This window comes from Rhyacophila brunnea, unplaced genomic scaffold (assembly GCF_057557595.1).
Source record: "Rhyacophila brunnea isolate RB1 unplaced genomic scaffold, BYU_Rbru_1.0 scaffold_4, whole genome shotgun sequence".
Classification (NCBI taxonomy): Eukaryota; Metazoa; Arthropoda; class Insecta; order Trichoptera; family Rhyacophilidae; genus Rhyacophila; species Rhyacophila brunnea.
Genome location: NW_028233068.1, coordinates 46413689 through 46427666, shown reverse-complemented (window position 1 = coordinate 46427666; position 13978 = coordinate 46413689). Strand labels below are relative to the sequence as shown.

At 33.4% G+C, this 13978-nt stretch overlaps 1 protein-coding gene across 4 annotated transcripts in view; it reads left to right on the top strand.

Moving 5' to 3' along the window:
• The first annotated feature begins 572 nt into the window (after window positions 1–572).
• The window catches only part of Ca-alpha1D (Ca[2+]-channel protein alpha[[1]] subunit D), a 79559-nt gene continuing 66153 nt past the window's right edge, over window positions 573–13978 (top strand). For all 4 annotated transcript variants that reach the window (XM_085953983.1, XM_085953982.1, XM_085953984.1 and 1 more), the window contains exons 1-12: window positions 573–726; window positions 1548–1831; window positions 3161–3266; window positions 4582–4721; window positions 6089–6195; window positions 7300–7452; window positions 9085–9269; window positions 10207–10310; window positions 10675–10832; window positions 11250–11466; window positions 12085–12187; window positions 13793–13944. In XM_085953983.1, the coding sequence (XP_085810109.1) occupies window positions 1560–1831; window positions 3161–3266; window positions 4582–4721; window positions 6089–6195; window positions 7300–7452; window positions 9085–9269; window positions 10207–10310; window positions 10675–10832; window positions 11250–11466; window positions 12085–12187; window positions 13793–13944 (1697 nt within the window). In that variant the 5' untranslated portion in view covers window positions 573–726; window positions 1548–1559. The remainder of the gene's footprint in view (window positions 727–1547; window positions 1832–3160; window positions 3267–4581; window positions 4722–6088; window positions 6196–7299; window positions 7453–9084; window positions 9270–10206; window positions 10311–10674; window positions 10833–11249; window positions 11467–12084; window positions 12188–13792; window positions 13945–13978) is intronic.

Here is a 13978-nt window from a genome sequence, read left to right as displayed (position 1 = left end):
AAAAAAAACTTTTTTCTCTTTTTGTTTTCAGGGACCATTTTTAAGAAGAACTCAAAAAACGCTGCTCTACCAGTACTGAATTTGCGTAGCCAAATAAAAAAAATCTAAATAAAGTTTGACAAAAAATAAATCTTTTCGACCATTCAAAAATATTATTCAATCAACAACAAAAAAATGCCAAATTTTCCTCTCGTATATATTATTAAAATTGAAATTTAAAAATTTTCTGTCCATTGGTACCTACCTAAATAATTATCGCAATATGCATAACATTTTTAATCGTAGTTTTTACATAACCATGATATAAAACATTATTATATTGTAAGATAAAATTACGAATCCTAAATGTATGAGACCAAATGTTGTGTAAATATATCTATAAAATATATTCATATAAAATAATAATATACCTATAATATAATAGTAAATACGTGTAAATAATATTGATATAAGAGTGTCGACAGTGCGCGGTTTTGTTATAATGTTTTCGTCGTAATGAGAAATAAGCCAAATTTATCGTAGTATAAATTTAATAAAAAGAAAATAGTAAAAGAAGAAGAGAAATACAATTTGACGGTTGCTGCCGACCGATCGATAAAGGCGCATGGACGTGAAAACGGAACGCAGCTTTCGAATTCGAATTTTGAAAAGCGCGGGAAAAGAACGCGCGAAAGTGACGTCAGCCGGAAGACAGGCGGCTGCTCGGTGTAGGAAGCGACTGGCCAGGTAAATAAATAAACAAAATAAACATCTCTATAATGATATTGATGATTCTGTTGAAACGATTTCTGAATCTATTCGATAATTGGCATAATTTCAACATATTGATAGATTTATAATATGCATTTAAACAGTTTTTTTCTCTGTTATTTTTTTGTTAGGCACCTACCTATTTTGTTTGAAAGGAACATTAGTTTTATTGGGTACGTACTTACAATCTTTGTAGTTTTTTTTTTTAAATAACACTTAACACCCACAAGTAATTTTTTTGTCTACAGCAGGGGTTCAAAAAGTGTGTCTCGCGTGACTTTTTGATGTGTCCTGCGAGAGTTATGTTAAATCTGTTTTATTTTTTATTCTTCATATCGAATACTAAAAATTACATTGAAATTGAATATCCTCTGGAAAGAATGAATGGTCCAGAAAATTTGAGCCGAGATTGCAGGATTTAGTTTCAAACAAACAATATTGCATAAATCACACGGTGAAAAAAAAATTATATTAATTTTTAGTAGGTATATTAATATCTAAGAGTTATATAATGTAGGTATGTATATTTAGTTAAAAATGTAAGTTTACACAATGAAAATTTTTTTTTGTTTGCCTTATGTTTTTTAAAACAGAAAATATTTACAAAAGAAAGAGGGCGGGCTCGCCAAGTATTTTTGATTTCAAAATTGTCCCTTTGACGAAAAAATTTATGAACCCCTGGTCTATTAGGCAGGTAGGTACATAATTTGCAACACAGGGTGGGAAGAGATATTATTATAAGTAATTAAATATTATAGGTACATAACATAATTAATTTTGTATTTCCTTATTTCCAGCACCGTCCAGCCATGAGTACAACGGCCGAAGACCCGACTGCGTCGGGCGCCGAGGCGTCCACCCCGCCAAGTGTGGCTGTAGCGCCCTCCATAGCGGGAGGGGCGCTCGCGGCCTCCACTGTGGCGGGGGCGGCGGCGCAAGGGGGCGCCAAGCCCAGCCCGGCTGCGAGAAAACCTGCCCGGAGAGGGGGTAAAGTGCAGCCCGAGAGACCGCAGCGGGCACTATTTTGCCTGGGTCTCAAAAATCCCGTTAGAAAGCTGTGTATTGACATTGTCGAGTGGAAGTATCCTTTTTTAGAGCTGTATATTATTACTTGTAATCCTTGTGTCTTCTTCATCGCATTGGTTCAATGATCTGGATCCAAACCACATTGAAAAAACAGCTTTCGAATGTTTCTCAGCACAACTTGGCTTGGAGGGGGTCCAGAAAAATATACATAATTATTTTTTTATAGATTTTTAACGCGGCGGCAGGGTTTAAGAAAATCTAGCAGGTGATACTGACACCTCCATTTACCCGGCCTACTACTTACAGCTTCTCGTTGCTTCAACCACGGGATGACACTCTTTCCGGGTACATTCCCCAGACCCAGACACTCTTCATTTTGAGTATTGCGAGTTAGCAATAAACACATGGCCTGCAGTTATTGTGAGGTATCGCATTCACTAGTGGTTATCGAATGCGCATGTCTTAATGGTCATAATTATTAGGATCATTACTACTGTCTGTTTGTGTCGTCCACACTGTCTTGTCTTTTAGACATGCCGCATGGGAATATTAAAGCAAACATTAAGCCCCTGATAGTTGCACCAATTTATGAGTGCCACAGGCCTTCGTGGAGGAGTGGAACCAACCTGTTCATAACGCAGTTCGATAGCTAATTCATCTGGGTCACGAACCTAAGTCTTCAGTGCCTGGCGAAGAATAATAAGAAATAATATTCCACTTGCCCAAATTATTTGTATTTTTTCCGTTTCTGGGTGGGTCCGGATCCGAAAACCCCCCTTCGTGTATGCGCCTGATGCGCAGAATTGTCAGAACTATTAGGAAAACTGACACGTCATAACAGACATCTAGAGCAGTAGTCGACAACTAGCAGCTTGGCCCAGAAATGTTTATTATTCGACCATGTCCGATCCTAATAAGATCACATGGGCCTCCACAGAGTGGGGGTTTGTATTAATAGATTTTGTTTTTACGAGAAATGGATGTCAGCCACTTGCTCAACTTATTAGGTCCATACTCTGTCTCATACACAAATTGAAAAACAATATGTGTACTTGCCAGACCCAGGATTCGAACCTGGGACCCACCATACTAATATTTTAACATGCGGTCCATAAGTATGTTGAATTTTACAATAATAAATTTTGTTTGAATTGACAATTTTATTTAAAATATTATAAAATTCCATCAAAGACTAAACAAGTCAAACCAAGCCGTTAACATATTAATGGGTAATGTTGCATTCACCATTGTCGATTCTTGGAATTGGCTTAAATTCTCTGCCAAATGATGAAGTGTTATTTCTATATAGAATACTCCATCTATTTATTTGGAGTTTCTGATTCTGTAAACAAAGCGTGTTCTCCTTACATCTTGAAACTCACAGACCATTTGAGTGGATGATCTTAACAACGATCTTCGCTAATTGTGTGGCCCTGGCTGTTTATACTCCATACCCCAACAGTGATTCAAATGTTACCAACTCATACTTAGTAAGTATACAAAAAAATATACCAATATTAAAATTATTTACATACATAATCCAGAAACACCTAAAAAATATACATATTAGAAAAAAATGTTCAAAAAAAAAACGGTGCGGACAGGACTCAAGGCTGCATCCATCAGATTCCGGCCAATGTACTTTACCAATTTAGCCACCTACACATTACTTAATTACAACTAAATTAACTATTAGTCATGCAACTGAAGCATTTCTCAAATATTAGTAATATTGAATACCGACTTTTATGGTTTGAATCAAAGTGCCAATAATGGGTACCTTGATTCCTAGCTGGTGTCCGGATCTCTCCAAATTTTAATCATAACATACTTGCACTTGCTAATAATTTAAGTAATAGATATATTATTTTTTTATAAAATATATTAGAATTATTTACCTAAATATTACATAACTTGGAAAGGTCTCAGAAACGTCATAATGTACATGTACAAAAGGTTCTTGAATCAAATAATGGAATTTGAACCCATATAATATTATATTGCATGCCGAGTGGTTTATCTTTGTTACATTATTAAATCTGTTGTATTGAAATATATTTTGTCAAAATTATTAGCAACTGCAAGTTTCTACGTAAATTCAAATTATAATTTCAAGAGATCAAATTTAGTAAAACTCTTAATGTACTGGTTTAAAATAATTACAAATAATGATGGTTGCCGTTATTGATGGAATTTATAAACAAATCTGGTGCATAGTTGTTAGGAAACATCTGCATGGGCAGTAGTTACTTAAAATGTTAGTTTAATTGGTAAAGCACCCATACCATGGGATAGTTATTGTGGATTGAAATTCCACTATATTCTTAAATGTTATTTATTTATTATTCAGTCTTGGACAAGAAATAATCTATTTTTATAATCTTTTAAAGTGGCATTATATTATAGTAATATAGTTAGGTATATCTATCTATTCCCACAACATAATATAGATATTTTGAGAGTGATATCTCATTACCTTGTTGAAATACATATAAAAAACTGTTGAAATAAGAATCAGTATAGAATCAAAATCTTATATCTTTAAATAAGGTACCCACCTACTTATAAGTTGGAAGCTACACAGATGTGACTTCATGATTGAGAGAAAACAGATTAATTAATTGTTTCTTTACTAAACTTGCATTCCTAGAATAATATTTTGGTACAATGGTGTGTATATAGTTTGTGTTTTTAAGTAATTATGTATCCGGTAATTAAAATGGTAATATAAGTAATTGATTTTTAGTTAGCTACATAATTATTGTTCTTGATTAGGTGTTGAAATGTTTATTGATTCTTTTTCAGGAAAAAATTGAATACATATTTTTGGTAATATTCACGGCAGAATGCGTGATGAAGATTATAGCTTACGGCTTCATGATGCATCAAGGGGCCTATCTACGGAACGGGTGGAATATGTTAGATTTTACTATAGTCGTCATAGGGTATGTGACATTTTATGTATATTTTTTTTACGTTATATGAATTTATTGTACATTTAGTAAGTGTAAACTATACATAGCTACTGTAGACAGTTTGATATGAATCAAAATGAAAAGTTGGATTGTTGTACCAGAATGTAATAATCACTTACTGTCCGACAACAAGATCTCGTCGATAACCGAAAGTCACTGTGGTCAACTAAACAGGAGGGGCTTGTTAGTTCACAGTTTTAACACGTTGACAAGAAGTTCTCGTTCGACAGTATAATGTCTTGATCCAGTAAACAATTCAGCCCTTCTCCGGAAAAAGAACATCATCGCATTAATACTAGTATTCTCGAAAATCTATTGTTATCGCAATAACACTCTTTTTTTGAACATATGTAATCAGCTGTATTGGGAGGCTGATTTTTATTAAATTTTAAGACATAATCTAAATTTTAGTTGTATTTCATTGAACACTTTTGTGTTATTTTATTTTGATTACATGTAAATTGAACGTAAAACATTTCACCGTGGCACAGTTCATGAGAGTTCAAAGAGATGACCGTATACTATACGGTTTCCAATTTTATTAGATTCAATATGAACATTAATTCAATTTTCATAGCTGATTTTGGCGAAATTCGTGAATTCAAGAATGAAAACCTAACCTAAAATAATCCAGTATATCGGCTATTTTCAAAATTTGTTTGCTGCTGGCTTTTTGTAAAGTGTAAGCCGACAAGAAGCCGTGCAACAAGCCATGTTTTATTTAAACATGAATTTTATGTCAGTACTACACAACCCAAAGAGGTTGGACGGTACTTCAATATAAGTACGGCCATATATTTCCAATACAACATTTAATGGTGAAGTGTGATACGGCGAACTGCATACGTACAAGTTTCCGGACACGGTTAATTTTGACTGGATGACGCTTGCACAAGATAGGGAGAAATGTAGAATATTCTTAGGAGAGACTAGGATTCCCCCCACCCCTGTTATATTATCACCAATTGTGATGATATGTTCATTTTGATTTCTGTATTAGAAAGTAGAGTTGTTTTTCAAGTAATTGTGTCGCTAGAATTCAAAATCAGCCGAGTCCATAATAGATGTGAATAGGAGAAAAACAGTTTTTCGTTTTCTCAAATACACAGTCACAAGGGTGAAAGTTTATATTATTTTGAGTAAGTATAGAATATTTAAAATTAATAAAAAATAGAAGCAGTTCTTCAGTAATTCACAAAAAAGTAAAAAATACCTAAAGGTGGACTTGGCTGATTTTGAAATGTAGCGACACGTATGTCCGTGAATATGGATTACATACTACATATTTACCAAAGATTTTTGTCATTTGTCCAAATTTAATTCTGTTATGATTCCAGTATGATAAGTACGGTGTTATCGAACATAATGAAGGAAGGCTTTGACGTGAAAGCCTTAAGAGCTTTCAGGGTGCTTAGGCCGCTGCGACTTGTGTCCGGAGTACCAAGTGAGTTTTCTTCCACATTTTTTAGGCAGTTAACCTACCTATCTTTTGCATACGAGGTTTGTAAAAAGATTCAGGTGTGTACGTATAGTTGAGTGTGTCCGGTATGTTTAAGAGCGATAGATAGATATATTGTGTTGTCGTGGGAGATCGGTCAGCAGTGGCAGTAACGACCTGCAGACCCAATACGGTTGTCGGTTACCATAGCAAGACACACGTGTTTGACACAACGTGTGCGTATGTCCCATCAAATCGTATAAGAATTCCAGTCTGAAGTCATATTTCCATTATACCTTAGTCTTAATGCAGCTGGTAAGATTGCGTAATAATATCATTATTAAGGTTAAAATATATTATGATCACGTTATGTGCTGTCACATGCTGTCACAGGAAGCTGCCGCTACGGGGAAAAAGTGTGTAATGTCATTTTTCTTGGTATTTAAAATGTTATCAGACTGATGCTCCCATCCCGTAGCACATTATGAACCTTTAAATGAACATTGTCAGTTATCAAAATCTGCTAAAATCACCAGAACATCAATGAGGTCACCTCACGCATACTGCGTTACATTGACGACCGCATGACCTGGATGAATGTTTTTTTATCATTTTCTACATGCCTACACATTTTCGGCTAACATTTTTTTTGTTTTTAGGGTTTCCTATATAAAAATATTGTCTATTGTCTGCAGATTGGGTTCTGTTCAAAATATTATCTATAGATGCAATATCGCAAGTAATTTTAACATACACACACTTAGAAACTGTTCAAAATAATTGAAATTAGCATTAATAATGAATAATAATTCAAAATACAATACATTGGAGTCGGCACTCTCCATCATTGAATTTATAGAGATAGTGATCATTCAAAATATTCTGCAGAATGACGAAACCATAGACTAAATTTGTCGCCGTACCAGCATGTGACAGTACATGACGTGCATTATAATGTATTTGAACATTTATTGTTCCCGTTTTTGTTAAAAACTCTTGACGTAAATATCATACAAGCGTAAAATATTACTTATTTATAATTTAATTTAATTTATGGTTAGTGAAATGTACAACAGTGGTGTAATTGTTCGTAAATTTCTTGTGTTCCAGGTTTGCAAGTGGTTCTCAACTCAATTCTCCGAGCCATGGTGCCTTTATTCCACATCGCTTTGCTTGTACTCTTTGTCATTATTATCTACGCTATTATAGGCCTTGAATTATTCTCGGGGAAACTGCACAAATCCTGCTTCCATAATAGCACAGGTAACGCATCATTGATCAATTATTATTATGCATAGGGATTGCAATACCGAATGAAAATGCTAATAGGTACTGGTATTTCGGTATTTCCTATAGAATACTGGTATTAATACCAGTATTCCTGAGATATATGGAAAAAAACAGAAGTATCTACCAATAAATATATACTTATACATATGAGTCGCTTAGAATCATAACTCACATATTGCAATTTTGTCGTTTTTTAGTTAAATATGCCAATTGATTCTAAATGAATTAATCTATATACCGAAAAATAGTTGAGTATTAAAAGTCAATTTAAACCATGTGAAAATCGTTGACAAAGTTCATTGTTGGTGTAATATGTCGTATATTTCAAAGAATAGAGTTTTGTCACCAACGCCTTCCTAACCAATCGGGGAGTTCTATTTCTCATAGTATGCTGTATGTCTGCAACGTTAGGAGTATTAGGTATATATATTTAAAAAAAAAAAGTTATTCGACTCTCTCACTCATTAATATTCTAGGGAGTTCCTTACTGTTCTTCTAATTACAAAAAATAGTGCTCTGTTGGTTTTTAGCGATTATCTCAAAACTTGATTTTTGGAATATGTGAGTTATGATTCTAAGCGACTCATATATTGTCACCTCCGAAAGGACGGGGGGGGGGGCTTGATAAATTATTACTTACTACCTAGTAGGCTAGTAGGTATAATTTAAAAATATTTCTTTGCTAAGTACTTATATTATTATCTGCTTATTATCTATTAACAATCACGAAACATATTTTTACAAAATAATCAACTTTCAGTGTGTATTTACCATTGGTGCCGATGAAGATGCCGAAAGGCGAAAACCAGAATGGAATAGTACAAAACTTAAATTCATTAGAATTTAAATTCAAATTCCATCAAGTACCCACCCCTTGGTTGATAGTATTAATCAGTGGCGAAGGGTAGAGGTAGGCTGTTATGATCCGCCATAAATAGTGCACACTAAACGTTGTCTGTCATACGTATTTGTTTTCATTGAACTTAGGCTACAATTGACAGACGGTGTTGGTTAAAATTCAATTAAACCCTGCGAAAACCAAGCCATAATAGATAATAGTCAAAAAAATACTCGTCTATCTGTAAAATATCTAAAATTATGCCCTTAAATCATATATTATTGTGGATATTTTATAGATAGAATAATATTTTTTATCTATTATTGTTTGGTTTAGGCTAGGGTTAGTGAATTCAAACAAATTAAGCAAAAACGTGTATAATATGTATTCCTAACTCAACTAAAACAAATAAGTATGAATGAAAAAGTGTGGATAATTTTGTCGGATCGTCCAAAGTATACCAAAACTATTATGATTGGTTTAGACAGGGTTTACTTGATTTTTGAAAACTAGCCAGCACCATCAGTAAATTGTAGTCTTAGTTCAATGAAAAAAAATATGTATGACTAACAAAGTTTAATGTGCACTATTTATGTCAGATCTTAACAGCCTACCTCCACCCTTCGCCACTGGTATTAATATAATAACAATTTTTTAACAACCTTGATATTGTTCAATGCTCAAAACATAAGCAATATCTGAAATATCATGGAAACTATTATTAATGTCATTAGAAATTGCAATAAATATCTTGTTTATTTCAAAAGGTGAAATAATGAGCGATGCACATCCATGCGGGGAAGATGGCTTCCAATGTGAACAAGAATACGTGTGCCGGCTGTTCTGGGCTGGTCCCAATCAGGGCATCACCAACTTTGACAACTTTGGCCTTAGCATGTTGACCGTGTTCCAATGCATCACTCTTGAAGGGTGGACTGATGTACTTTATGCTGTAAGTATTCCTAACTTCATTATGCTCCATGGGTCAGATGTTTAGTCATATTTAACTATCGCTTAATGTTAGGCAGTCGATTTTGATCGTTTAGTAACTAACGACACCACTAAATTGAGAAGTCCAAGTGAACGTTGTCAAATAATTAAGTATATCGTAGATAGAATTCAAGCATAGAAGTATTATAATATTTCATTTGAATTTCAATCAAACTCAGGTTTATTTTATCTTCATACGAATAAATTAAATAAATTTGCTTGTATTCTGTGTATGATGTAATTAAACTTGGACAGATTTTTCAAGTCTGCCACTCATTTTAGCTGTATTTATTAGACGGTGACATCTTTGCATCTGGCCGCAATTTTTAATTAGTGATCGTTTAAATAGGGTATCGTACCTGTTATACATTATATTCGATGGCTCAGTTCCATAGTGATACAATTAGAAATTAATAGTTTTGAGTAATGTCTGATCAAAGTTTTGACTCACCTGTACTGACTTGTAGAAAAGTGACAAAAACATTGGCCCTATGAAGACAACTAGTATTTTTTTCGAGTTGTAATTTTGTGGAACTGAAGAGGAGCTATTTACTAATATAATGGCAAACATAACTCAAAACTTGATATTTTTGACTTATCGTACTATGGAACTGAGCCATCGAATTGTTCTACATAATTCCATATTCACACATGGATTTTATGAATACAATTTATTGGCTTTTCTTGAATGCATTCATTATTAATATGAAAATATAAAAGTCCTACTTTTTACATTCACAAAATAAAGGCAGAATCATAATGACTTCTCTTCTATTTTGTATATAATCCTAGTCCAGCCAACCACATTAAAATGTTCAGTGAACAGTGTAGAAAAAAAATAAGTACCTGTATCAGAATTGAAATAATAAATAATGTAATATGTATTTTCAATAATTCAGATTCAAGATTCAATGGGGAACAGCTGGCAATGGATATATTTCATTTCTATGGTCATACTCGGAGCTTTCTTCGTCATGAATCTAATTCTTGGTGTGTTGTCTGGGTATGTTGGAGTTTTTAATATTTACTTTAGATAAATAATGGAGTAATATCAACAATCTATGTATTTGTAGTATGCAATATGTATGTAAAATGTATAAAGATATATGTAAGTAATATTATTTATTCTTCGGTAATATCCGCCTCTTAATTGGAGCATATGGACACCACGAGACACCTCCAAGAATACTATATTTATATATCCATGTATTATCAACACCATCAGTGTACTTAAGTCATAGTAAATCAAAGTTACAACAATTTGGTACTTACATACCTTCAAGTGGATTAAAGTATTAATAATTTAAAATGAATTGTTGCTTATCTTGGAAACGTAAAACCCATATTTAAATTTGTTTAATTTCCAGAGAGTTCTCCAAGGAAAGAGAAAAGGCAAAAGCTCGAGGTGATTTTCAGAAACTTCGGGAGAAACAACAAATAGAAGAGGACTTACGAGGGTACCTCGACTGGATAACACAGGCTGAAGATATAGAGCCAGAAAAGGATGATAGGCAAAACCAAGATGGTAAAGTATTCATTAGCAGACAACTCAAATTATTTTAACATGACTAGACATGACATCATCACAGTACATACAGTGGTACCCAAGGGGCACTAAACGACTATAGGGATAACCTAAAAACCGTTGGATAATCAAACTCATAACGTTTGGTGGATGTACGTCGCAGTGAAGAACTAGGGACTGAGAAGAGTGGAGGGAGCTAGGAAAGGACTCCATCCAGCAGTTAATCGACCCGGCTGATGATGATGATGAAGAAACCTTATAATTAAATATGTACTCTCTAGTAATGTTGTTCCAAATTGTGTAGACATCTCAGTGTTTTTAGTTCTAGTGTTTTAATCAATGACAATCTGCCACCATACAAATAAATAAAAAATCAGAATAATGATTATAAATTATTTGTTTTCCTTCAATCTTCAGGTAAAGCCCAAAATATCACAGATTCATCTGACGGTCTAGGGCCAGATGGAGAAGTGCTTCAAGAATCCTGTTTCAAGTTATGGAAACAGGACATGGATAAAGTCAATCGGAGAATGAGACGATCGTGTAGGAAAGCTGTCAAGTCACAAGCCTTCTATTGGCTTATTATAGTTCTTGTATTTCTAAACACGGGAGTGTTAGCATCAGAACATTACAGGTAATGGATAGATAATTATAAATAACTAGGTAAAGTAGTTAACTACATGGGCCGTTAGGAAATGACTCGAATCATTTTGTCTCACTACCTTTCAGCTATCTGCAGCATTTGCACGCTACACCCTTACTATAATGTATGTTAACAATTATATTAATAATGGAAGTGGCAAATTTGACTATTAATGTAAACAACTTGTCATGTAGTTAATCTGATCCATGTGAATGCTTGATGGAATCATAGGTTCTAGAATCTAGAATTATGGGCAAACCGCGCCACTTTTCTTCTTCATAAAACTTGGCAACATTTTTAATAATATTTTTAGCCAGACATCACAAAGGTTTAGGGATTATTATATCAATAATCGACATAATGACAGCGCGACACTTCGATACAGACTGAAATCGTGGACCAGGAGCGCTCTGTGAGAGGGGTGCTTATGTATTTGATAAGAGGTAACATGCCAATGATTACCGAACGCGTGTCTATTTCCATAAAATACATCTTTACTTATTACAATATTAGTTTAAACAATTAATATAGAGCCATCGTTGTTTGTGAAACAATAATAATCTTAGTATTATATATTTAATAATAATTATGTATTTTTCTTATTTTCAGACAACCTCCATGGTTAGACGACTTTCAAGAATACACAAATACTTTTTTTGTTACACTCTTTACATTAGAAATGATGTTAAAGATGTATAGCTTAGGCTTTCAGGTAATTTATAACATGTAACTGTCTTATGAATTATAATTTTACATTTTCCAAATTTTTAAGCTTGAACCACAGTTCCAATTTCAAAAAGATTATTTTTAAGTTAAACAATGAAACAAAACAAATGAAAATAATGTTGCTGTCATTCGTATTGCGCACTTATATGCAGTTCCTTAAGGCGATGTCTTTACCTAGAGTGCGAAAATTATAAGTTGAAGTGTTATGGCCGCCGTCGTGGTGCTGCAATATATTATGAAAGGATTGTCAGTATTGTAGTTCTCGAAACGGCCACGCTTCACGGTAAACTTGCCGCAGTCTACCAGAGGCACCTAGCGGAAAAATACGAAGCTTGCAATTTGAGACATTTTTTTGATAATTTATAATTTACAATGAAAACATTAAAAAGAAAAATATTTTTTATTTTAAGTCAAAGAGAAACTTGCAATTGTAAAAAAATGTAATTAAATGTGAATTTGTCGCAGGACCCCATCTTATTATTACATATATTTTATGGTCATATTTATTATTAAAATTCAGTTTATTAAGTTTTCTAATCATAACCTAAGAGATTTTTGACTAATTCATAGTTTTATTTATTTATTAATTCACAATTTATAAGGTTATAGTTATAATTGCAGCTTCTAATAATTAAGAAGCTTTTTGATATTACTTCGTACTAGGGATTGCAATACCGGTATTTCAAAACCAGTATCCCAGTATTTTTCGATACCGAAATATCGGTTTTAAAAATCAGACAATACCGATATATTCAACAAAAATCTCAATTTTAAGAAATGTACTAAATAGCGAATTCTATGAAAGTCAAGGACACCTGTATTTAATAATAATAACTTATTCTTTTGGTACTGCCTTCTATAAAAGTTTGGTGACCATATTGCAGTACCTATATCTTCCTATTCTAGGGAAATTGTACATAATGCCTTAAAAATCGATCTATTTAAAATGCTGCATAGGTCCCTTCTTGCCTACAGCGAGATTTTTCATTGCATTTAATATGGCTGCTTTATATGGAGTTTTTGATTGTATCGACAGCGCTCGAAATGGAAAATTTTACAAACCGGAGCGCTCGATAATTTTACGAAAATATCAACTATATTTTACTTACATTAATAATTGTAAATGTGATTTATAAAAAAAGTGTGTTATTTTTTTATTGTATGAAATATCTAGCTTAGACGGTCAAATTAATATTTCCACGAGACGGAGCGATAATATTGTGGATTTTATGAACCGGAACGGCGCTCCGGTGCGTTCCGGTCCATTTCGAGCCCTGTGTATCGATAAGTATTTTGCCTTTTTGGCAATCTTACAAATTCCTCATTTGTAACGTGATCAGACCTAGAAATCCTTATTGAACGCTGATACAGCCAAATCTGGAAAGGATTCAGTTTTCTGATAGTCTGTTCTCTTAATGACCAGATTTTATTACCGTGGACGAATATGGACAGATGTAGTAAAAAACACCATATAATGAAATACAATACAGCAACCTGATTTCATTAAAAAATAGTTTTCGGTAAATTGTGCAATGTCAGTATACAACATTTTTGTATTAAAAAAATATTTCATGTTATCCTTTTGTTTCAGGGTTATTTCGTATCACTATTCAACCGTTTCGATTGCTTTGTTGTGATTGGTTCAATCGGAGAGATGGTTTTGACCAATACAAAAGTAATGCCTCCACTCGGTGTCTCTGTACTCCGTTGCGTCAGACTTCTTAGGGTATTCAAGGTTACCAAGTATGTATAAACCTATTACAATCGAACTTGGTTA